General features: G+C 41.9%; 1 protein-coding gene across 1 annotated transcript in view; it reads left to right on the forward strand.

Moving 5' to 3' along the window:
• Positions 1-19,568: 19,568 nt before the first annotated feature.
• LOC120528893 (zinc finger protein 665-like) overlaps positions 19,569-26,382 on the forward strand; it is a 53,921-nt gene continuing 47,107 nt past the window's right edge. Inside the window, exons 1-2 of the mRNA XM_039752970.1 lie at positions 19,569-19,650; positions 23,721-24,279. Of these exons, the coding sequence (XP_039608904.1) occupies positions 23,871-24,279 (409 nt within the window). The 5' untranslated portion in view covers positions 19,569-19,650; positions 23,721-23,870. The remainder of the gene's footprint in view (positions 19,651-23,720; positions 24,280-26,382) is intronic.

Below are 26,382 nucleotides of genomic sequence, written 5' to 3' on the forward strand. Positions count from 1 at the left end.
TTTCTTTCATTTTTGCCCTTCTTTATTCTTTGGAGGATATACTGGTAAGTTTAAAGTCATTGCCAGGTGGCAAGATCAATTTTCGGGTCGAGCTTCAATCTTCTCACCAATCGACTCAAGTTATCCTCAAGCACCCACCGGTTCTATGAATAATTCTTAAGTGGTGGCTATGAAGGTGAGATGTCCCGGTCTTAAGGAAGCCAACCAGCTCCAAACCACGACGATGGCACCTCCATGCTTTACAGTTGTTTTCAGGTTCTTCTCATCAAAAGCTGTCTTTGGTTTTCACCTAACGTGTCTCTATATCTTAGCCTTTTGTGGCCAGAGCACCTTGTTGCTGAAGTCCTGGGGGGGTCTCGGATATAAAACCCGCTTAACCAGTTTCGAATATACAGTGGTGTGAAAAACTATTTGCCCCCTTCCTGATTTCTTATTCTTTTGCATGTTTGTCACACAAAATGTTTCTGATCATCAAACACATTTAACCATTAGTCAAATATAACACAAGTCAACACAAAATGCAGTTTTTAAATGATGGTTTTTATTATTTAGGGAGAAAAAAAATCCAAACCTACATGGCCTTGTGTGAAAAAGTAATTTTCACAGCTCCCCCTAGCGGCCAACCGAGCCCCCAACCAGGCTGCAGAGGACTCCATCTCCCATGGAGCCCTGCAGGTGGTTGAGAATCACCGCCATGGAGGCTGCCACCAAGTGTTCCGGGGGAGGTACTGAAGTGTCCATGGTGGCTCCCTCGGAATATACACAACAGGGGCATCCCGGCCGGGCATGGGACCCAGCTGTCCATTACAATATATATATATATATATATATATATATATATATATATATATATATGAACATACGTAACTATCCGAGAAATGTGCTTGCTTTTTAAAGCAAACCAACAAGGTAAATTGTTAAGAAGATGCTATCTTGCTCGTCATGTTTCTCACATGAAGGGAAAGTTTTCGTGAAAACAACAACTATACGTCTTTAACTAACGAAATGAAATACTAGTTATTCATTACGGAATTAATATGCTTTATACTTACACATTCGTAGTAAAATAGCTCTTATTATGGATAAAAGATACAGCTGAATGCATTGTTGTAAAGACTTAGAAATCGATCTAAGAGGAAGTGCAGTGTCATTAAATTTCACTTAAATGTGTTCAGTTCACAGTATAGTTTTTTACTTAGAATAAGTATAAAAAAATGTTTACATTTTAAGAAAAATAATAAGTTAACATTATCCTTAATTATTTTTGACGCGATCCCTGTCCTGTGACAGATTTTAAGAGCTGTACGGGATTTGACAATGTGCCATGACAGTGACCTGAGATGAAGACTGGACTCCTTTAGTAGTGTGTCTCTTCGGAGAGTCCTTGGGCACCGCTGGTTTGACTTTGTGTCCAATGAGCAGCTGCACACGGAGTCCCAGGTGATTGTGAGGGAGCGTCAGTTACGTCACTACGGCCATGTGGCGCGATTCCCCGAGGGTGATCATCATTGTTGAGGACCAGAGAGGCTGGACCAGGCATTGAGACGCCCACGTAACACCTGGTTGTGGCAGATAGTGGGTCATTTCCAGAGGGTGGCACTGCACCGCATGTCTGCCTTGGGGGTTGACAACTGGGATCCTGAACTGTTTCATCATGTGGTGGATGTGGCGATGCGATGTAACCAGTGCAGGCTCCCCAACCTGACCATGATAGGTCATGAATCTAACAGTTATCCCATGGCCGTGTCATGACATCTGCATAGGATAATAAAATTAAGATGCTTCTCAGATACATGTAACACTGGAACAACCTGGAGGAGAACAGGCCATTCAGCCCAAAAAAGCTTGCTGTTCATATCCATGTAATTCTGCTAAAGTAACATCAAGTCCCTAAAGTCCTCCTGTCTACCACTGGTCACTTATTCCAAGTGTCTGTGGTTCTCCGTGTTAAGAAAAACTTCCTAATGTTTCTGTGAAATTTCCCCTTCACAAGTTTCCAACTGTGTCCCTGTGTTCTTTATGAACTCATTTTAAAGTCACCATCTTGATCCACTGGACTAATTCCCTTCATCATTTTAAACAGGTCAGTCAGGTCTCCTCTTAATCTTCTTTTACTTATACTCTAAAGGCTCAGCTCTTTAAATCTTTTCCTTATCTCATCCCCTGTAGCCCTGAATCAGCCTAGTCATTCTTCTCTGGACCTTTTTTAGTGCTGTTATGTCCTTTCTGGAGACCCAAACTGCACCCAGGACAACAGATGAGGCCTCAGCTGTGTGCTAATTCCTGTCAAGTGGGCAAACCAAGGTCAAAACGCAAGAGGCAGCCATTGCTGATTTTCCTAATGTAAACAGCACAATTGACTACACACACGTGGCACTAAAAGCACCGTCACGAAATAAATTTGCTTTTACAAATGGAAGGCACTTCCATTTGATTAATAGACAACTAATAAGTGATGCTCAAATGCTCAAATTCACAAAATTGATTTGCCGTTGAAAACAGAGAGAAGTCACGCCAAATGACTCCTTTTGTTGGTTAACTGAAGAAGGGACCTCAGTTACCTCCAAAGCTTGCATTTTGTAATCTGGTCAGTTAGACAATAAAGGGGTCATTTCACCGGACCTCTCATTGAATCCTACTTTTGTAAACTGAAACACTTTAATTTAATTACTAGGCAGCTAATATGTGGCGCTCAAATGTTCAAATTGACAAATTAATTTGCTTTTGTAAACTGAAACACTTTAATTTAATTACTAGGCAGCTAATATGTGGCGCTCAAATGTTCAAATTGACAAATTAATTTGCTTTTGTAAACTGAGACACTTTAATTTAATTACTAGGCAGCTAATATGTGGCGCTCAAATGTTCAAATTGACAAAATTAATTTGCTTTTGTAAACAATGAGAAGTCACGCCAAATGACTCCTTTTATTGGCTAACTGAAGAAGGGGCCTCAGTTGCCTTGACAGTTTATATTTTGTAATCTGCTCAGTAAGCCAATAAAAGGTGTCATTTTAAATGACTTCTCGTTGCATCCATTATGGCTAACACAGTACAACAACACCCTACTTTTGTAAACAGAAAACACTTAAATTAATAGACAACAAATATGTGATGCTCAAATGCTCAAATTTACAAAATTAATCTGCTTTTGAAAACAAAAGCACTTTAATCTAATTAATAGAGAACTAATATCTGACGCTCAAATGTGTCTGACTTTTGCAAGGTTGTCCAGCTCAGCCCATGTTTATTTAACTTTATTGTTCCTAATATAAATTTGTAATAGCTTAATCAGAATCATATTTATGAACTAAGTATGCACACATGCAAGGAATTTCACTCCAGTTTTTTACCGACTCCTCCAAGTATAGTTCGATTCAGTGATGTGCAGTGAGGTTCATGGCTGGTGAGGCACTCACTCCTTCAGAGTCAGATTTACAAATATAGGAACCCAAAAGAGCGGCGTATTCACTATTAAATTGGCACATTGACTGCTGGTTGTGTTTCAGATCATATCAGCATTCTTTACACACACAAAGGTAAGGCGCATATTTGGATAAGAAAGAATGTTACATTTATAGCAGCGAGAGAGAGCATTTGCTTCTCACCCTCCATCCATTATCTAACCCGATATATCCTAAATACAGAGTCACGGGGGTCTGCTGGAGCCAATCCCAGCCAACACAGGGCGCAAGGCAGGAAACAAACCCCGGGCAGGGTGCCCACACACACACCAAGCAAACACTAGGGACACTTTCAGATCGCCAATGCACCTAACCTGCATGTCTTTGGGAGGAAACCACGCAGACACGAGGAGAACATGCAAACTCCACACAGGGAGGACCCAGGAAGTGAACCCGGGTCTCCTAACTGCGAGGCGGCAGCACTACCCTAACCCTCCATGTGTTGTAAATTTGCCAACGCAGCTCCACAATTCATACTCATTCAATACAAATCAAAGTAGTGAGTGGTGTACAAGAAAAAACAGATTTCAGTTTTGACCTGAACCGAAATATTTTATTGTTTTTAAAAGGTTTTAATTCGCTTTAATCAATTTTAATACAGACAGTTTAACAAAAGAATATTTTATTTAAGGTCAAAATTTAGTTTTTAAATATTGGATTGTTTTTTTTCTTAGTCTGATCCCTTATTTAAAAAAAAAAAAATTGAAAACCGTTTAAGGTCTTACCTTTATTTGTAAATGAAATGCATGCGCCTATCCATCTCCACGAAAGTCTCCTTCACTTTCTTGTAAAAGTCCTCCTTATTTTCCTTTAGTTTTAAAAGTCCTAATCTTCCATTTTGGCAGTCAGTCGGAACAAAAATAAAAATAAACAGCCCGCTGCAGTGCACTTGACTTTCTGATTTCGCTAACGTAGAAGAGCCGCAGCAACTAGCACTTGTTGGGCTCACATGCGCCCCCTTCAGGGCGGTACGGTACTGTTATTCTCTCCCTGTGCCTTTCACTGCGGATTTTATGTCCAATCAGCAAGACTAAATTTGTCACACACATTCATTAAAGCTATTAGCCAGATTATGGGCAGTCAAAGTGTATAATAAACGTGTCTGCAGACATTATATTGGCGACATAAATAGAGACAGCAACAGGCACGCGCCAATTGCAATCATCGACCCAGTGTGTGACGGAGAACCCAGTCCGAGGTGAGGTGAAGCTCGTCGCTGCAGCACCTCGCGTTTTCCCCTTGTATTTGAACGGGGAATGTGCCAATTCAGCGATTTAGAACATTAAGATGATTAAAAGTTATCGGAATCATAAAGAAAACAAACTTATAGCACAGACCGGTGGACACATTTATTTCATCACTAGACATTAAGCCCGTTACAATAACGGGCGCTAGAACAGTAGTGCATGAACATTAGTAGGAACAGTTTATATTAAATGGCAAGGGACCTTGACCTCATTCTGTTTCTTGTCTTAATTTTTTTTTTTTTGTCAAAAATATTTTTGCAAGAAGCCTAAAGTAAAATAATAATAAAAATAAAATAGAAACGTATATGACAATACAGTGAGTATAATTAATATTGCCTTAGTGTAAAACTTTGTAGCAATCTGCAAGACACAATATCTGAAGAAGATATTTAGGTAAAATTTTCTATTTTTTTACCTCATGAAATTTTTCTATACAATTTCATTATAGACATTTCTTGTAAATATTCTGTCTGAGTTTGCAAACAGTTTGCCTTGTTCTGGACCATCTACAACCTTGACAACAACATCTGGAAAACGTCTAACTCATGATAATGCAACAGATAACTGACCGTGGCTGAATACTGGTTCTGGCAAGTAAATGGCAACATTTTCTAAGGTTTGCTCTTCTGAGTCTTTCTCTTTTAGTGTTTTTCTGGCGCTCGTTTTCTTTTTCTTCAATCGATCTATTTGCTCGTATTTTTCTTTGTCTTTCAGCCTTTCTTTTGTTGATGTTTACTTGTTGAGCTGACCGTTCTCCCAGGAGATGTTGCTTATATAGGATTTGATTGTCTGTGTCTTTTGTCCTACTTGACGTGTCCTTTTTTTTGGGTGGCATGTTATTAGTAGATACGTCTGTGATATTTTCTCTTACAGTAATACTGGCTTGTATGTGGCTGTAATATGCATCACTGTATTGTGTGTCATTAATTTTCTCTCGCAGTAATACTGGTTTGTATTTCCGTAAAATTCCTGTAATTTTCTCTGACAGTAATACTGGCTTTGATGTCCGTAATACGACTTTAATTTTCTGTCACAACAGTGGGCAATCAGCAGAGTGTCCCCAGCAACTGATGTAATGTGTGGCGTGTAGCTGATAATTGTGCCCGTGGTGTCTCCCCAGCAAGTACTGTTTAGTTCCCCTGCAAGTATTTTAATCTGTGCTGGTGTGCAGCTGATTATTGTATATGTGGCGTCTCACCAGCAACGGATTTTATATGCGCGGCGGCGATTACCCAATCAGCACTCTCCCCAGCAACGGTGTCCCTTATTTCTTATCATTTGCGGCCGTGGCAAGGCCATTCCCTGTGTGCCCAGCTTCCAGTGTGTGCGCTTTATTTGCTTATCTTGCGCGGCAGCAGCTAGGCCATTTACTGTGTGCCCGGCGTCCAGTGTGTGTGCGTCCACAGAGCCATGTACATGGGCGGGGCACGGTGCAATGCACTGCGCGGCCCGCACATGCGCACTTCACCAGAAGACACACACACACACACAGACACCTGGACGCACACAGGGGTTTTATTAAAGAGAATTATTAGTTAGTTTTTTTTTTTCTTTTACTTTTTATGATGACAGGTGACTCCACTGATCGCAAGTCCCCGGTTGAATTACAGGCATACGCAACTGATAAGTACACACCTGATAAAAATACAAGTCATACAACGTAAACATATGCCTACAAAGCACAGTGCAGGAAATGAATAAATATATATGAGTAACTCATTAAATTAAATTAAATAAATCTGAGTGTAATTGTGGTTATTTTCATAGTTTTGAGTGAGTAATTTAAAGATATAGTACTTTGGGTACCAAACTAAACAAAGGGAACCACAACTTTCTTAACAGAATTCTTGTTAGTGAAAAAACACAATTTATATACACATTGAACCTGATATCATCACATCCAAGTAATCCAATTTAGTGTTGTGGTAACAACAACAACATTTATTTATATAGCACATTTTCATACAAAAAATGTAGCTCAAAGTGCTTTACAAAATGAAGAATAGAAAAATAGAAGGCAATAAAAATAAACCAATATTAATTAACTTCCAACCTGCTATATCCTAACACAGGGCCAATCCCAGTCAGCCCACCGCAGGGTGAGCGCACACCAAGCACAATTTAGGATCGCCAATGCACCTATCCTGCATGTCTTTGGACTGTGGGAGGAAATCAGAGCATACGGAGTAAACCCAGGCAGACACGGGGAGAACATGCAAACCCCACGCAGGGAAGACCCGGGAAACGAACCCAGGTGTCCTTACTGCGAGGCAGCAGCGCTAACACTGCGCCACCTAGCACAGGCTGTTTATTATTAAATTTTGTTATTCCATTTTTCATTTTCATCATCGGAATCCAGTTCAAGGTTAACAGGGAGCCGGAGTCTGACCTGGCAGCATCGCGCACAAGGCTAGAATCAGAGTTGGACGGCATGCCATTTCTTAGCAGGTCCTAAATATTAAATTGTAATACAGCATTCGATTGAAACGGATCTTCTGAGCAGAGAAAACCGACAGGTTTATAAATGATCCTCCATATGTCCAGTAGATGGCAGCGTTTACCTGAAGATCCGCATAGGGACAAGAGTCGCTCGTTGATGACTCGTTTTGTTCCGCTTTGTTTGATTTCTTCAGTCATACGAGCTGCGGGTCTGCACTTGAGGCATAAAAGCGAACAGAAGAAGCGAAAAGAGAGAAGAAGAGAGGGAGCGGCGAGAAAGAGGATGAGTGTCGGTGAGTGACGGGGGCATCCAGCAGGGCGAGGGGTAGAGAGAAAAAGAGGGTAACAGCACGACGGGGATGACAGGATACAGAAAGAAACAAAGACAGCTTGTGGACGAAGAAAGAGGAAAGAGTAACGAGCAGTCTGCCGAGGTGCTTCTGTGCTGATGGTCAGTTGTTATGTCCAGTTCACTTCCCCACCGATTTCAAATCTGTTCTTCAAATGCCATCGATGCTTCAAATCGCTTGAGGTCTTCTGAAGACCATCATTAGACCTCCATCATTACTTCATACTGGAACTGGACACACGTTATGTTTGGGATGTTGGAGGGGAAACCGGAGGACCGAAATAAAAAAACTGAGACGGCTAGCGACCAGGATAGTGTTAGAAATAATCCTTCTGAAGATGTGAGGAAGATTAAGTGTGAGCGGGGAAAAACACATGGAAGTGTCAGATGGGTTTTGGATGAATATTTCTGTGTGAGCAGCCATCATTTGCAGCCATTGGGCATTCAAGCCAGGTGTCTGTAGAGCTAAAGCAGAACTGTACCTGATCCCGAGAAACTGTTTTCAAGCTGAATGATATCTGGAGGCACACTAAGCCATTGACTTAGGAGTGGAGAGATAAGCTGGAGTATGGAGTCAACAGGTAGGAGTAAGAAAGATACAGAGAAAGCAAGAGGAGTGAGAAGAGGAGTGCTTTGGAATGTGGAGAAGTGGGCACTTTTTAGAGCTGCCTCTAATAACAGACAGGATCATTCTGGCAGGCCTACTATTGCCGTGGGATAGCTTGAGAGTATTTGTAATAGCAGTCAAATGTGTGTTTGCACTGAAAGTGAATTTCTGTTGGGTTTATTGTAATTGATGATTGAAATATCAATACATCACAGGCTGAGTCTTTTTAAAATGGTGTCCTAAGTTGAGGTTAAACCTGACCTTTGGATCTCTTCACTCTTATATTTGAGCCCGGTTTGACATATCCATCCATTATCCAACTTGCTATATCCTAACACAGGGTCATGTGGGTCGGCTGGAGCCAATCCCAGCCAGCACAGGGCGCAAGGCAGGAACATATCCTGGGCAGAGCGCCAGCCCACTGCAGGGCACACACCCACACACTAGGATCACCAAACCCGCATGTCTTTGGACTGTGGGAAGAAACCCACACAGACATGGGGAGAACATGCAAGCTCCACACAGGGAGGACCCGGGAAGCGAACCCAGGTCTCCGTACTGTGAGGCAGCAGTGCTACCACTACGCCACCGTGCCGCCCGATTTGACATATATTGGCATGATGAAGAAGTTCAAAGTGGTAAACACACACACACACATATACAGTATATATATATATATATATATATATATATATATATATATATATATATACATACTGCCATGGACTGCTATGGTGAAGTGTTAGGAATGAAAGAATGGTACATCATTTGATGGAAATGAAAATGATTAACCTACAGAGGGCTGAATTCAAAGACGCTCCTCAAAAATCAAAGGGAAAAAATGATACAGCGGCAGACAGGTGAGTCCATTTTGCCAAAATTTTATTGCAGCAACTCCAAATCATACTCAGTAGTTTGTATGCCCCCCAATGTGCTTGTATGCATGCCTGACAACGTCCTAATGAGATGACGGATGGTGTCCTTGGGGATCTCCTCCCAGATCTGGACCAGGGCATCACTGAGCTCCTGGACAGTCTAAAGTGTTGGATGTACCCAAACATAATGTCCCACCCAGAGGTGTTCTATTGGATTGAGGTCAGGCGAATGAGCATGGGGGCCAGGTAATGGGATCAATTTCTTCATCCTCATGCAAAAACATGAAGCCAGGCATTGTGGTGCACCAGGAGGAACCCAGGAGCCACTGCACCAGCATAGGGTCTGACGATGGGTCCAAGGATTTCATCCCAGTACCTAATGGCAGTCAAGGTGGTGTTGTCTAGCCTGTAGTGGTCTGTGCATCCCTCCATGGATATGCCTCCCTCCCCAGATATACATTCACTGACCCACCACCAAAGCAGTCATGCCGAACGATGTCACAGGCAGCATGACGTTCTCTGTGGCTTCTCCAGACCCTTTCATGTCTGTCACATGTGCTCAGGATGAATCTGCTCTCATCTGTGAAAAGCACAGAGTGACTACCAGTGGTGGACCTGCCAATTCTGGTATTCTATGGCAAATGCCAACCAAGCTCCGCGGTGCCCACTTGAGGATGTTGGACACTCAGGCCAACCTCATGAAGTCTGTTTCTGATTATTTGGCCTGAGACATTCACACCCGTGCCATGCCTGCCTGCTGGAGGTCATTTTGTAGGCGCTGTCAGTGCTCATCCTGTTTCTCTTTGCCCAAAGGAGCAAATAGTGGTGGGTCCTACTGATGGGTTAAGGACCTTCTATGAGGGGCCTTGTCCAGCTCTCCTCGAGTAACTGCCTGTCTGTCTCCTGGAATCTCCTCCATGCTTTTGAGACTGTGCTGGGAGACACAGCAGACCTTCTGGCAATGGGAGGCGTGTATTGACGTGCCTACCATCCTGGAAAAGTTGGACTACCTGTGCCACCAAACTCTGTAGGGTCCAGGTATGGCTTCATGCTACCAGTAGTGACACTGACCGTAGCCAAATACAAAATGAGTGACAAAACAGATGAGGCGGGAAAAATGTTAGTGGCCTCCATTCCTGTTTTGGGGGTCTTCTCATTGTTGCCCCTCTAGCGCACCTGTTGTTCATTTCATGAATACCAAAGCAGCAGATCAACAGCCCACAAGTTTCACCGACTTGATGCTATAATCTCATTAAAAAGTGGTCCTCTCATTTTTTGAGCAGTATGTACATATATACAGTGGTGTGAAAAACTATTTGCCCCCTTCCTGATTTCTTATTCTTTTGCATGTTTGTCACACAAAATGTTTCTGATCATCAAACACATTTAACCATTAGTCAAATATAACACAAGTAAACACAAAATGCAGTTTTTAAATGATGTTTTTATTATTTAGGGAGAAAAAAATCCAAACCTACATGGCCCTGTGTGAAAAAGTAATTGCCCCCTGAACCTAATAACTGGTTGGGCCACCCTTAGCAGCAATAACTACAATCAAGCGTTTGCGATAACTTGCAATGAGTCTTTTACAGCGCTCTGGAGGAATTTTGGCCCACTCATCTTTGCAGAATTGTTGTAATTCAGCTTTATTTGAGGGTTTTCTAGCATGAACCCCCTTTTTAAGTCATGCAATAGCATCTCAATTGGATTCAGGTCAGGACTTTGACTAGGCCACTCCAAAGTCTTCATTTTGTTTTTCTTCAGCCATTCAGAGGTGGATTTGCTGGTGTGTTTTGGGTCATTGTCCTGTTGCAGCACCCAAGATCGCTTCAGCTTGAGTTGACGAACAGATGGCCGGACATTCTCCTTCAGGATTTTTGGTAGACAGTAGAATTCATGGTTCCATCTATCACAGCAAGCCTTCCAGGTCCTGAAGCAGCAAAACAACCCCAGACCATCACACTACCACCACCATATTTTACTGTTGGTATGATGTTCTTTCTCTGAAATGCTGTGTTCCTTTCACGCCAGATGTAACGGGACATTTGCCTTCCAAAAAGTTCAACTTTTGTCTCATCAGTCCACAAGGTATTTTCCCAAAAGTCTTGGCAATCATTGAGATGTTTCTTAGCAAAATTGAGACGAGCCCTAATGTTCTTTTTGCTTAACAGTGGTTTGCGTCTTGGAAATCTGCCATGCAGGCCGTTTTGCCCAGTCTCTTTCTTATGGTGGAGTCGTGAACACTGACCTTAATTGAGGCAAGTGAGGCCTGCAGTTCTTTAGACGTTGTCCTGGGGTCTTTGTGACCTCTCGGATGAGTCGTCTCTGCGCTCTTGGGGTAATTTTGGTCGGCTGGCCACTCCTGGGAAGGTTCACCACTGTTCCATGTTTTGCCATTTGTGGATAATGGCTCTCACTGTGGTTCACTGGAGTCCCAAAGCTTTAGAAATGGCTTTATAACCTTTACCAGACTGATAGATCTCAATGACTTCTGTTCTCATTTGTTCCTGAATTTCTTTGGATCTTGGCATGATGTCTAGCTTTTCAGGTGCTTTTGGTCTACTTCTCTGTGTCAGGCAGCTCCTATTGAAGTGATTTCTTGATTGAAACAGGTGTGGCAGTAATCAGGCCTGGGGTGGCTACAGAAATTGAACTCAGGTGTGATACACCACAGTTAGGTGATTTTTAACAAGGGGCAATTACTTTTTCACACAGGGCCATGTAGGTTTGGATTTTTTTCTCCCTAAATAATAAAACCATCATTTAAAAACTGCATTTTGTGTTTACTTGTGTTATATTTGACTAATGGTTCAATGTGTTTGATGACCAGAAACTTTTTGTGTGACAAACATGCAAAAGAATAAGAAATCAGGAAGGGGGCAAATAGTTTTCACACCACTGTATATATATATATATATATATATATATATATATATATATATACACAGTAATCCCTCACTATATCGCGTTTCGACTTTCGCGGCTTCTCTCCATCGTGGATTTTAAATGTAAGCATATCTAAGTATATATCACGGATTTTTCGCTGGTTCGCGGATTTCTACAGACAATGGGTCTTTTAATTTATGCTACACGCTTCCTCAGTTTGTTTGTCCAGTTGATTTCATACAAGGGACGCTATTGGCGGATGGCTGAGAAGCTACCCAATCAGAGCACGTATTACATATTAAATAAAACTCCTCAATGACATACGATATGCTTCCGGCGCGGTGCTTCGCACACTTCAAAGCTCTAACAGCCCGTATTGATTTTTGATTGTTTTCTTTTCTCTCTCTCACTCTCTCTGATATTCTCTGCTCCTGACAGAGGAGATGTGAGCAGAGGGGCGGTTTGCTTAGAAGATACGGACGCTCCTATAAAAAATGCTGAAAAGACTACCTTCACATTGATCCCTTCATTGCGGCCGCTTTATCGTGGTGCTTCATATACTTAAAAGCCCAACAGCCCTATTGATTTTTGATTGTTTACTTTTCTCTCTCTCTCTCTCCAACATTTCCGCTACTGGCGCGCACCTTGAAGATGAAGATATGTTTGCATTCTTTTAATTGTGAGAAAGAGCTGTCATCTCTGCCTTGTCATGGAGTACAGTTTAAACTTTTGACTAAAGGGTGTTATTTTATGTCTAGAGGGCTCTAATAATGTTAAAAAACGTATTTAGAAAGTCGTAAACAGGTATTCTATGCTCTTACTGTGAAAATATTAGATTTCTAAATAAAGAATGCTACTTCGTGGAAATTCATTTATCTCTCTGGAGCGGATCAACTGCTATAAACGAGAATTTACTGTATAACTGTGCAGAGAATATTTATAAACAGTGTGGGAGAGTTTCTAAGGGCTTAAAATATATAAAAATAACCATACAAGTATATGGTTTCTACTTCACGGATTTTCACCTATCGCGGGGGATTCTGGAACACAACCCCCGCGATCGAGGAGGGATTACTGTATACATATATTGTGGCAGTTAGCCCCAGACAGACACTGAATGTTCCAAAACACACACGGTTTATTTACAACAGTCCGGCACACAACACAGTGCTTTTGTACCTTTTCTCTCCCTCCGGACTTCTCCGGCCGCCTTTACTCCAGTCCTCCCACACAATGACTTCCTCCTCCCGACTCCAGCCCTCTGGCTCGATGGAGGTGGCCTCTTTTATAATCACTTGGATGAGCTCTAGGTGCTCTCTGATGACCTTTTGGCAGCACTTTCTGGTGTGGCGGAAGTGCCGCATGAGCACCCGGAAGCACTCTGGGTGTCCCTGGTATTCCTTTCGGTAGCATTTCCGGGTGTAGCAGAAGTGCTGACATCCAGGGCTCGTCAACCCTCTGGGGGCCCCTTTGTGGTGGTCTGGGGGCCTTAATAGGGTTGAGCTTCCATACTCGGTTCCCATGGCCCCCATACAGACCAGGGCGGTCACCCTCTCGTGGCCCTGGGGAGGTATACTAGCTCTCCCGTTCCTTCCAGGCGTCCCAGCTGGGCATAGATCTGCCACAATATATATATATATATATATATATATATATATATATATATATATATATATATATATATATATATATATATATATTTTTTTTTATCTCTTTCCCTGTTTGAGACAGCCTACTGTTTCTGTGTTCAGTTGGTTTTCACTCCAGATGTTCTGAGATCTTCTTCGGCTAACAACATGGGCAGTTTTCAGCCTTTTAAATCCCTCATACCAAACCTAATTTGTAGTTTTCCATGTTTGCTAAAATCAGAAAGTCATCTCTGACATGTGCTCAAATTATTTTGGCCATTGTATTCATTAATTCTGTGACATTTACTTTGACAGATACAGTCGGACCTCGCTAAATCGAACTCAAAGGGACCAGAAAAAAATTCGACTTACGGAGTTTACAAGTAAGGGAAAATGGCGTAATATGCGCGGGTTAATCAAGGACATTATTTTTCCGGCTTAATTATTATACAGTATAGCCGTTTATTATATTGTCGTTTTATACATATACATGTAGGCTACATACTGGTACATCAGCGCTTCCTGATTGGGGGTGCTAGCAGAATCCATCGAGGAAGAAAAATGAAAAACATTATTTGTACAAAATCTTAATTTATCTATCCATTCCTAAATAATTAAATGGGCAGGCCATTTCATATCAGTGCAATACGCTGCTTGTTAAAACGGATTACTTCCGCTCTTACGCGCACTTAGTGCTGCGTGGGTATTATGAACTATCGTATGAACTCATATTTTTTCATACTTCTTCTCAAACCAAGGGGGTGCGAAATCGGCCTCGGCCGTCACAGGGGGTGCGAGTGTAAAATGAATCGGTAAGCGCTGCAGTACATGCATCTACAGTATGTACTATCGAACAGTGCAATGAAACAGGTTACCTTTAGACCTTTGTTAACTTCGCTTGGCGTTGATGTGCCGATGCATCTCGCTCATCAATCTCCTCAATCTCGTCACTGGACCGAAACACATACAATTTTTGCAAAAGCTTCCCGTCAATAGGAACATTCCTATCCCTTGCTTGCACAAACCACTTCAAAATGTATTGTTCAATGGCGGGATACTCACATTCCCTCATCCTCTTCTGATGGCCACATGACTTCTCACTGTACAGTTTCCAAATCTTTTCCTTTTCTTTTAGAAAAGTGGAGAGCGTAATTGTGGGAATGCCAAATTGCTCTGCAATTTCCACTGTCTTCTTGTCGCCCTTTTCGACGGCTCTGATGACGGTAACTTTTTCCGCGATTGACAACGTTTTAAGCTTGCGCTTACCAGTTGTCATTTTCGGGGCACGTACCGTACGGGAGACTATGGAGAAGCACACAGACACGAACACTATTCAAGGCTCCTCCCGACAAGAGACTGACAAAGGTCAAGGAAAAATGGGTTTTAAAACGTCTTTCTTGAGACAATTTGGAAATTCCAGATGCCACCCGGTTGGTTATGACTCATGGAGCACCGAAGGGATGCAGGCTATTCCAGCCACTCACTTTAGTTTTCGGACATTTTTGGTCTCAAAATAGACGTCCTACCCTCAGAGTCGCTTAATCCCTTGTGGAATGCATTAAGATAAGACTTTGCGTCCCTTTTCTTGGTTTTCTGGACCACATGTTCTGAAATGTAGCCTCAGAATAATAACCCAAAGGCCATAGAAAATTCGACTAACGGTGGTTGGGAGCGGAAAAGTTTTCGAGTTGAGATCTAAATACATTGGTCTTATGGGAATTCAGCCGGGGACTAACGAGCAATTCGAAATAGGGAGGTTTTTGACTTAGGGAAGGTCGACCTAGCAAGGTCCGACTGTATAAGGAGACTCCTTTCCAGGTCACATGGTCAGGGAGTGTGGTTTCTAATGGCATGCAGGTCACAGCTCTCCATGTGAGAAGAGGATCTTACAAGAAAGGAGTTGGTACTTGGAGGAGAGAAGAGTTTCCCACAGAACATGACCTCAGCCAAAGAGGATGGCCTGGATGAAAAAGTGGCACCCATTAAACAGGAAGACTGTGAATGGGGTGCACTGGAGGATTTGAGTGTGAAAGAGGAGGATTGTGAAGAACAAATTACAGGTTTTAAGGAGGAGGAAGAAGGCAAGGGGCAGATTGTTGAAGTTAAAGTGGAGGATTCAGAAGGTGTCTCAATTAGTCTTGAACCGCAAAAGCATGAAACCAGGAATATTTTCAAGCAGGATGTCTGTGAAGAGTCTCATTCCAATTTACAGCCCTGGTTCACTAATATGGGACATTAGGTAAGTAATGTAATGAGACATGAACTGAGAGCACTTGTAAGCTCTGTCTGTGTTTGTTTTGGTGTTTTTCATGAGTGGAATTGAGAATGAGATATTCAATCGGAGATGAGCTGCTTGGTTGCATTATGATTAACAGTAGCTGACCTAATAATTCATACAACGTAAACTTTTGTGAGAAATCACAAAAATGGAAAGTGTCCAGAACACAATTTTCCCATGTAAAATTCTGATTTTAGAAGTTAGACATGACTGATATCCTGTCTAATAAAATACAAGAACCATATCTGTTACACCCATCACCTGCATGTCCTCTCTCACCACATCTGTACTGTTGATTCCAAGTTTTTAAACTCATCCACCTTCGCCAACTCTACTCTGTTCATCCTCACCATTCCACTGACCTCCCTCTCATTCACACACGTGTTCTGTCTTGTTCCTGCTGACCTTCATTCCTCTCCTCTCTAGAGCAGATCTCCACCTCTCCAGGGTCTCCTCAACCTGCTCCCTACTATTGCTACAGATCACAATGTCATCAGCAAACATCATAGTCCACGGGGACTCCTGTCTAATCTCGTCTGTCAACCTGTCCATCACCATTGCAAATAAGAAAGGGCTCAGAGCCGATCCCTGATGTAATCCACCTCCACCTTGAATGCATCCGTCACTCCTACCGCAGACCTCACCACTGTCACGCTTCCCTCGTACATATCTTGTACAACTCTTACATACTTCACTGCCACTCCCGACTTCCTCATACAATACCACAGCTCCTCTCTTGTCACCCTGTCATATGCTTTCTCCAGGTCCACAAAGATGCAATGCAACTCCTTCTGGCCTTCTCTAAACTTCTCCATCAACACCCTCAGATCAAACATCACATCTGTGGTGCTCTTTCTTGGCATGAAACCATCCTGCTGCTCACTAATCATCACCTCACTTCTTAACTGAGCTTCCACTACTCTTTCCCATAACTTCATGCTGTGGCTCATCAATTTTATCCCCCTGTAGTTATTACAGTCCTGCACATCCCCCTTATTCTTAGATATCAGCACCAGTACACTTCTTCTCCACTCCTCATCATCCTCTCACTTTCCAAGATTCCATTAAACAATCTGGTTAAGAACTCCACTGCCATCTCTCCTAAACACCTCCATGTTTCCACAGGTATATCATCTGGACCAACAGCCTTTCCATTCTTCATCCTCTTCATAGCTGTCCTCCTTGCTAATCCGTTGCACTTCCTGATTCACTATCTCCACATCATCCAACCTCTTCTCTCTCTCGTTCTCTTCATTCATCAGCCTCTCAAAGTACTCTTTCCATCTGCTCAACACACTCTCCTTGCTTGTGAGTACATTTCCATCTTTATCCTTTATCACCCTAACCTGCTGCACATCTTTCCCATCTCGGCCCCTCTCTGTAGCCCACCGGTCCTTTTCTCCCTCCTTAGTGTCCAACCTCTCATACAATTCATCATAAACCTTTTCTTTAGCCTTCGCCACCTCTCTCTTCACCTTGAGCCTTATCTCTGTGTACTCTTGTCTACTTTCTTCATCTCTCTGACTATCCCACTGCTTATTTGCCATCCTCTTCCTCTGTATACTCTCCTGTACTTCCCCATTCCACCACCAGGTTTCCTTTGCCTCCTTCCTTTTTCCAGATGTCATGCCAAGCACCCTTCTTGCTGTCACCCTTACTACATCTGCTGTAGTTTCCCAGCTGTCTGGTAATTCTTCACTGCCACCCAGTGCCTGTCTCACCTCCTCCCTAAACTCAACCTTGCAGTCTTCCTTTTTCAACTTCCACCATTTGATCCTTGGCTCTGCCCTCACTCTCTTCCTCTTCTTGATCTCCAACGTCATCCTACAGACCACCATCCTATGCTGTTTAACTACACTTTCCCCTGCCACCACTTTGCAGTCTTCAATCTCCTTCAGATTGACTCTTCTGCATAGGATGTAATCTACCTGTGTGCATCTTCCTCCACTCTTGTACGCAACCCTGTGTTCCTCCCTCTTCTTAAAATACGTATTCACCACAGCCATGCTCATCCTTTTGGCAAAATCCACTATCATCTGACCTTCTTCATTCCTCTCCTTGACACCATACCTACCCATCACCTCCTCGTCTCCTCTGTTCCCTTCACCAACATGTCCATTAAAATCCGCTCCAATCACCACTTTCTGTCCCTTGGGTACACTACTCATCACTTCATCCAACTCACTCCAAAAGTCTTCTTTCTCACCCATTGCACACCCAACTTGCGTAGCATATGCACTAACAACATTCATCATCACACCTCCAATTTTCATCTTCATAATCATCACTCTGTCTGACACTCTCTTCACCACCAAAACATGCTCTTCCTTCAGAATAACTCCTACTCCATTTCTCCTCCTATCCACACCATGATAGTACAATTTCAATCCACCTCTAATCCACCTGGCCTTCCTCCCCTTCCATTTAGTCTCCTGCACACACAATATATCAACCTTCCTTCTCTCCATCATATCTACTAACCCTCTCCCCTTACCAGTCATACTGCCAGCATTCAAAGTTCCTACACTCAGTTCCACTCTCTTTACTTTCCTTCTCTCCTCCTGCCTCTGGAGATGTCTCCCCCCTCTTCTTCTCCTTCTTCAGCCAACAGTAGCCCAATTTCCACCAGCACCCTGTTGGCTAACAGTACTGGTGGCGGTCGTTGTTAACATATGGCTTAAATAGATATGTAACACCCCATAATATTCTCAAACACTGTTAATCTGGTTCATACTCTCGCATGGAACAGGAGCAGTAACATCTCACAGCAGGCCTGTAGGAGGTGCCAGTCCAGACCATCTCAGTCCCCTTCACCCCCCCGCTGACAATCACGCTAGACCAGTTTAGAGTCCCCAGTCTACCTAACCTGCACGTTTTCCGAGTCTCCTGAGGGTGACTTGTGCAGACATAGAGGGGACATCTGTGTGCAAGATTTGACCCCGGAATGCTGGACCCTGGAAGCAGCAGAATAAACCAAACTGACCTGCCAGATTCCAGTTGCCATTGGTCATCTGCGCACCCCCTCACCCCTCTATGGTTACTTCACAAAGTATTGGGCTGGAGCGTTGAGCTGCTGTGCCAACCACTGCACCAGTGTGCTTTAACTAATGAAAGAGAAGATACGGATGAACGTATTGCTTAATTTAAACTAGGTATCTAAAGTGTCAAAACTGTATCCAATAAACTGTCTTGGCAGCATTGAGTAGGAGGCAGCGCTGGGCGGTAAGCGGGGTCTAATTATTGAGTTGTGTTGATTCATTCGATAGAAGTGGGCTTCAAGAATAGAGAATGCAATGAGAAGTCAAGCAAAATGGCACCTTTTATTCGCTAACTGAATGGATTAAAATATTTTATTTTATTTTTTTAATTAATTTTATTGCAATCCATACAAAGCAATCAAGTTTTTATAAAAAGAAAACTTGAGTTAAGAACAGATCGATCCCCACCCTTGAGAGAGAGGGCAAGCCAAACGGCGTAAAAAAAATTTACGGCTTTTAAACATACTGTACCTAAATTAATAAATTCTCTGTGCTTCATGAACTTATTTTAAAATATTACTGATGAACAGATTAAAATAAACAAAAATGAAACGTTAATGAACGATCCTTAAATGAGTTATTTGTATGGAATGCTATTTGACTTTTATAAATGCAATAAAATAAATACAGTAAATAAATAAATACATAAATAAAATAATCCTCCCTCCGTACAGTAGATGGCAGGGTCTACCCGACTTTTTAATTTTTTTCAACGCCTTTCCGCCGAGCGGCTCCTGGAGGACTCGTTTCGTTTCTCTTTGTTTGGTTACGTCGCCGACCCGGCTTGTCATACGAGACAACAAAGAGAAAAAGCGAGCAGTAGAAGAAAAGAAAGTGTCGGTAAGCAACGAGCGGGCGAGGGAATGCCGAGCGGGAGGAGAAAGGAGCAGAAAATTCATGTCCATGAGACCGAAATAACAAGGGCGGCGTGGGGAATCACGATGAATCCCCAGCGAGGAAGATGAATGTCGGCTGGCTGTCCGGTCCATCAGTTTTGGGGCTTGAACGGGTTTAAACCGGATTGGGGGTTGGCTGAAAAAGAGGGGAGGAGAGCGCGGCGGTGACGTAAACAAATCGTGACACCTTCAATGTTTCCTGACTCATGGTCGAGTGTGCGCGTTCATTTAAAAGACACGATAACTGCAGTCTGACTCGGTGGGATTCAATACGGGGGCGCTGAAGCGGCTCGACATTAATTTGACATTTGTCGGTTTGTATCTCCGAAATATTATTGATGTCATCGAAACCAGTTGCGACAAAAAGAAAAAAAAAAAAATCGCCGCAATGTATTTATAAGCCTTCCTTTTTTTGGAGAAATGCTCACATTTTTTGTAAAAATGAAAAATAACTCAAAATGCAGTAGAAGTCCGAAATGGATGCTAATTACACAAACATTCGACACCGATGTGAATTTAGTGAGAGCCTGTACATTTTTTTTTGTAAACATTACTTTTTTTTTAATCATACATCCATTCAGTTCAGTTTTATTCTTGCACAGCAGCGCTCGGGTCCTAATTCGGGATCATTTGGTGGTTCGTCGTGTGGTGGGAGCGGCAACGCGCAATTTCAGTGCAGACTCCGTAATGTGAATCAAAATTTGTAATGGATGGCAAGTGTCCAGGAATAACACATAAATGAGCTTTACTGCTGAATCGATACCTTAGAGCAGGGGTCCTCAGTCACGGTCCTGGAGAGCCAGGTTTTTGCTCCAACCCAATTGTTTAATATGAAGTCCTTATTGCTCAAGTAACACTTCTGCTTCACTTTAGTTGTCTGGCTTGTTAAGATTTTGAACCCTTATTGCTTATTTTAGTCTTAAACAGCAGTATTCTGGGGTTTTAATTGCTCCTAATTAGCAATGATAAAAGACACCAGCATTTCTGCATTTAGCTTGTTACCATTGACACCTCTGCGTGTATTGATCATGCACTATTGGGTTTAATTAAATACTTGGAAGGAAAGTGAAGAGAAAAAAGTGATGGACTGAGAATTATTTATCCATTTTAGCCTTCAAATCATTTGAACGATATCCTTAGAAGAAAATCTAGGATATGAGAATGACCTGACATAGCAGAGTTAAAGCACTAACAAGCAATGGAATTAAATTTTTAGCAAGAATTGCTTTCTAATTAAGCAACAGGGTTAGAACAAAAACCTGCAGCCTCCAGGACTGCCTTAGAGCACGGGTTTCGAACTCCCGTCCTGGAGGGCCGCAGTGGCTGCAGGTTTTCATTCTAACCATCTCCTTAAGTTGTTGCTGCTAATTAACTTCTTTTCCCTTCGTTTTAATTAACTTGACTCAGGCCCCTTTGTTGTTTCTTTTTTCTTCATTAGCAGCCAAACAATAATGAGACACTAAACAAGCTGTGATATGACCAGCTCCCCTGTGCCCGTCAAACAATATCTGAAAATAAAGAAAGGGTCTCCGTAAGGTTGATGGCATTCTAAGAAAAAACAGAAAAATCTACAGTTTTGGAAATGTCTGCTGTGGCAGAATGAGAGCAGCAACAAGCCGTGGAATTAAATAACGGGTTTAATTAACAGCAATAATCGGCTTCTCATTGAGAACCTGGTTGGAGTTTGAAGCCCTGACTTAGCTGGTCATCTGTTGGCTCATTTCACATGTCATTTCTGTTTGGCTGTCATTTAATGAAGAAAGAAATGAATTCAAATAAAACCAGGGCTATTAAAATGAAGGGAAAAAATTTAATTAGCAGTGAAAACTGGGCACCGATAAGGAAAAGGGTTAGCATGAAAACCTGCAGCCACTGTGGTCCACCACGGGTCCCTAACTCCGGTCCTGGAAGGCCACAGTGGCTGCAGGTTTTCATTCCAGCCCTTTTCTTAATTATTGACTTGTTTTGCTGCTAATTTAACTTCTTTTGAATTCATTTTAATTGACTTGCTCTTGAAGACTCAGACCACTTATTTTTGTTTTCCTTAATTAGCAGCCAAACAATAATGAGATATGAAATGATCCAAAACAACTGATGTCCATCATACAAGATCTGAAAAGAAACAGAGAAAGATGGAGGCCACCGAAATGTTGATCTGCTCAGGTCCACAAAACAATTGACCAGCGCTCTTAGAAAAGAGAAAATCAACAACTTCAGAAATGTCTGCCATCGCACAATCAGAGCAACAACAAGCCATGAAATTAAAGAACGGGTTTAATGAATAAACAGGACTCAATGCCTAATTGAGCAAATGGTTGGAGTTTGAGGCCCTGACTTGGTTGGTCTTCTGTTGGCTCCCTCACTTCACATTTCATTTCTGTTTGGGTGCCATTAAAGGAAAGAACTGAAGCAATTCAGAGGAAGGATGAAAAGAAATTCAGACGACCGAATCCTTAAAAACAGGGCTATTAAAATGAATGGAAAAGGAGTTAATTAGCAGCAAAAACTGGTCACTAATTAAGAAAAGGGTTAGAATGAAAATCTGCAGCTACTGTGGCCCACCTTCATTAAGAAAATGGTTGAAGTTTGACTTTCCAGTTTAGCTGGTCATCTGTTGGCTCGTTTCACGTCCAATTTCTGTTTGGCTGCCATTTAATGTAGTAAAGAATCAATTCAGAGGAATGAATCCTTAAAAACAGGGCTATTAAAATGAATGGAAAAGGAGTTAATTAGCAGCAAAAACTGGTCACTAATTAAGAAAAGGGTTAGAATGAATATCTGCAGCTACTGTGGCCCATCTTCATTAAGAAAATGGTAGGAGTTTGACTTTCCAGTTTAGCTGGTCATCTGTTGGCTCGTTTCACGTCCAATTTCTGTTTGGCTGCCATTTCATGAAGAAACAAATCAATTCAGAGGACCGAATCCTTAAAAACAGGGCTATTAAAATGAATGGTAGGGGTAGGGGTCGATTTGTTCTTAATTTTATTTTTTGTAAAAATTGATTGGTCTGTATGGAATGATTGTAATAAAATCAATAAACTTTTCAAAAAAAAAAAAATTAAAATAAAATGAATGGAAAAGGAGTTAATTAGCAGCAAAAACTGGTCACTAATTAAGAAAAGGGTTAGAATGAAAATCTGCAGCTACTGTGGCCCACCTTCATTAAGAAAATGGTTGAAGTTTGACTTTCCAGTTTAGCTGGTCATCTGTTGGCTCGTTTCACGTCCAATTTCTGTTTGGCTGCCATTTAATGTAGTAAAGAATCAATTCAGAGGAATGAATCCTTAAAAACAGGGCTATTAAAATGAATGGAAAAGGAGTTAATTAGCAGCAAAAACTGGTCACTAATTAGGAAAAAGGGTTAAAATGAAAATCTGCAGCTACTGTGGCCCACCATCATTAAGAAAATGGTAGGAGTTTGACGTTCCAGTTTAGCTGGTCATCTGTCGGCTCGTTTCACGTCTCATTTCTGTTTGGCTGCCATTTCATGAAGAAACAAATCAATTCAGAGGACCGAATCCTTAAAAACAGGGCTATTAAAATGAATGGTAGGGGTAGGGGTCGACTTGTTCTTAATTTTATTTTTTGTAAAAATTGATTGGTCTGTATGGAATGATTGTAATAAAATCAATAAAATTTTCAAAAAAAAATAAAATAAAATGAATGGTAAAGGAGTTAATTTGCAGTGAAAATGGGTCACTAATTTCAAAACGCGTTAGAATGGAATCCTGCAGCCACTGCAGTACCCCCCAAGGATCGGAGTTGGACACCCCTGGACTCGACAGAAGTAGTCCCTTTTCTTTGCTTTCTGTTGATCGGCTGATCTTTGTCTCCGTATCAAGTAGGTTTTCACTGTAGATCTGCTCAGAACTTCTTAGACTAACATAGCGGGTTCACAACGTTTCAAATCTCACATAATAATTGAATGGATAGTTTTCTGTGTTTGTTAACCCTGACATGTAAAGTTATTTTAGGTGACTTTATGAAGTAATCCTATTAACTTTATTTTGACAGATAGAAAGGAACCCCCTTCCCAGTTCTCCAGACCATGCAGTGAGGTGTCTAACAGTCTCCGGGCTGGGGCTGTCCATGTGAGAAGTGGATCTTAGATGGAAAAAAAATAAAAGGCAAACGCTTAGGTTAGAGAAGAGTTTAACACAGAGCATGGCCTCAGCCAAAGATGACAGCACGGATGGAAGACTGGCACATGAGAAACAGCAGGATTGTGCCTCGGGGGACGTGTGCGTGAAGCTGGAGGACTGCGAAGGAAGAATTTCAGTCTTCAAAGAGGAGGAGTGCAAGGGGGGGTTTGTTGAAGTTAAAGTTGAGAATTGGGAAGATTTCTCGGGTTGTCTTGAAACACAAAACCTTGAAAATATCTCTGTCTTCAAACAAGAGGTTTTGGAAGAATCGCATTCCAGTTTACAGCCCCGGCTCACTAACACTGAACAACTGGCTACCCCGCAGCATTATGCGGGAATGAAAAGCGAGTTTTTGGAATTTGAGGAGAAAATCACTGAAGGAAACGGCACAGAATCTGAAGAGCAGCCGTCATCTAGGAGTGTTGGAATAAGTAAGTAATGTGATTAAACACAAAAGAAAGTGGAAGTGGGAATATTATGTCGTGATGTTTTTTTGTAGGGGGAAACAAGAGTGAGATACACAAATAGAGATGAGTTGTTCGAGTGCATAACAACTAATAAATAATAAAGCGTAAAAGTTTGTGTCAACTCACAACAACCAACTGTCCAGCACATGACTCTCCCATATAAAGCTGTCATATTAGCAGTACAAATGATGTTGAATGAAATGAAATAATCTTATCTTCTTGAAAAGATGTATTCTATCAAATGTGCTCCAATATCAGGACAAATGTGCCCCCCACACAGCTCAAAAAGAAAAACATCATAACATGATTACCTTTGTGCAGTTTAAATGTCCCACCCAAAAGTGGCATTTGTTTTACCATTGGTATTTACCACGTGTGATTTGCAATGATGGCTGAAAAAGATACTTAATCTCATATTTTCTGTGCAGAATGGAGCTAAAAAAGCTGATGCTTTAATGGAAGCGGGCGTTGACCAACATCAGTAAAACAATAGCAAAACATCCATGGAAAAAAAAATCGTATGTTGCACATGTCACATAATCCACATCAAGTCGTACCCGTGTCACACCCTGATACATCGGCCAAGTATGCAGAGTGCTATTCAAACGCAGGATCCTATGTCAAGGGGCTTCAGGTGGTGGGCTGCTTTTGTTTTACCAGAGGAATCAACTTAACAGTATTTTAAGCAAGAAATTCATCTATTGTGCATGATTTCAGCACAGCTCGACATGGATTAAGCGATACAAGTAACAGGAGATTTTATTCAGGGACGTTTTTATATGGTTTGCTGTTAGCCACCGGCAGCTTCCATTAAAGCATCAGCTTTGTTAGCTCAGCTCAGCATGAAAACGTGAGATTCAATTTTTTTTTTTGGCCATCAATACAAACCACGCATGGCAAGTAATATTCAAACAAACTTTTTTTTTGGCAGTAGTATTTCTTTAAATCAACTGGAGTGATTTTGTTCAAAACGATTCTGACATTTTCTAAGGCTATGCCAAGTTTCGTTCAGATTGGGTGGTTAATTTAATTGGTTATCTTGGCCACAATGTCATATCCTGACACACAGACAGACGTTTACTCTGAAAGTCGATTTCTAAAATTTGTACATCCATCCGTATTTTGCTCAGGTCACAGCATTGACCTTGATGTGATCATTATGTCTTATATTCATACAGAATATGTGGAGAAAGTTCAATAATATGGTATGCACTTGGGACTCAACTATCTATCTATCTGCCAATCATTGTATAGTGCCTTTCCCATCTAAAAAAGAAACGTCCTCTGACTTTCAACTGTTTTTACTTTCAGTAAACTTAATGTGTAAATATTTGTATGAACAGTAAAAGAGTCAACATCATAAGACATAAACTACAAATGTTTCACAATGTGTCCCTGAATGAAGGGAGGCTCAAAATCAAAAGTACCAGTCAGTATCTGGTGTGGCCACCAGCTGCTTGAAGTACTGCAGTGCATCTCCTCCTCATGGACTGGACCAGATTTGTCAGTTCTTGCTGTGAGATGTTACCCCACTCTTCCACCAAGGCACCTGCAAGTTCCTGGACATTTCTGGGGGGAATGGCCCTAGCCCTCACCCTGCGATCCAACAGGTCCCAGACGTGCTCAATGGGATTGAGATCCGGGCTCTTCCACTGCAAGGATGATCAGCTGTCCTTCCTGTCTCCCTGTAGTGCTGTCTTAGGCGTCTCACAGTGCGGACATGGCAATTTATTGCCCTAGCCACATCAGCAGTCCTCATGCCTCCCTGCAGCATGCCTAATGCACGTTCACGCAGATGAGCAGGGACCCTGGGCATCTTTCTTTGGGTGTTTTTCACAGTCGGTAGACAAGTCTCTTTAGTGTCCTGCGTTTTTAGAACTGTCACCTTAAATGTCTACTTTCTGTAAGCTGTTAAGGTCTTAACGACCATTCCACAGGTGCATGTTAATTAATTGATTAGGGTTAATTGAACATGCATGGAAAACATTGTTTAAACCCTTTACAATGAAGATCTGGAAAGTTATTTGGATTTTTAAAACATTATTCTTGAAATACACAGTCCTGAAA

Source organism: Polypterus senegalus, chromosome 4, assembly GCF_016835505.1.
Source record: "Polypterus senegalus isolate Bchr_013 chromosome 4, ASM1683550v1, whole genome shotgun sequence".
NCBI classification, from domain to species: Eukaryota; Metazoa; Chordata; class Cladistia; order Polypteriformes; family Polypteridae; genus Polypterus; species Polypterus senegalus.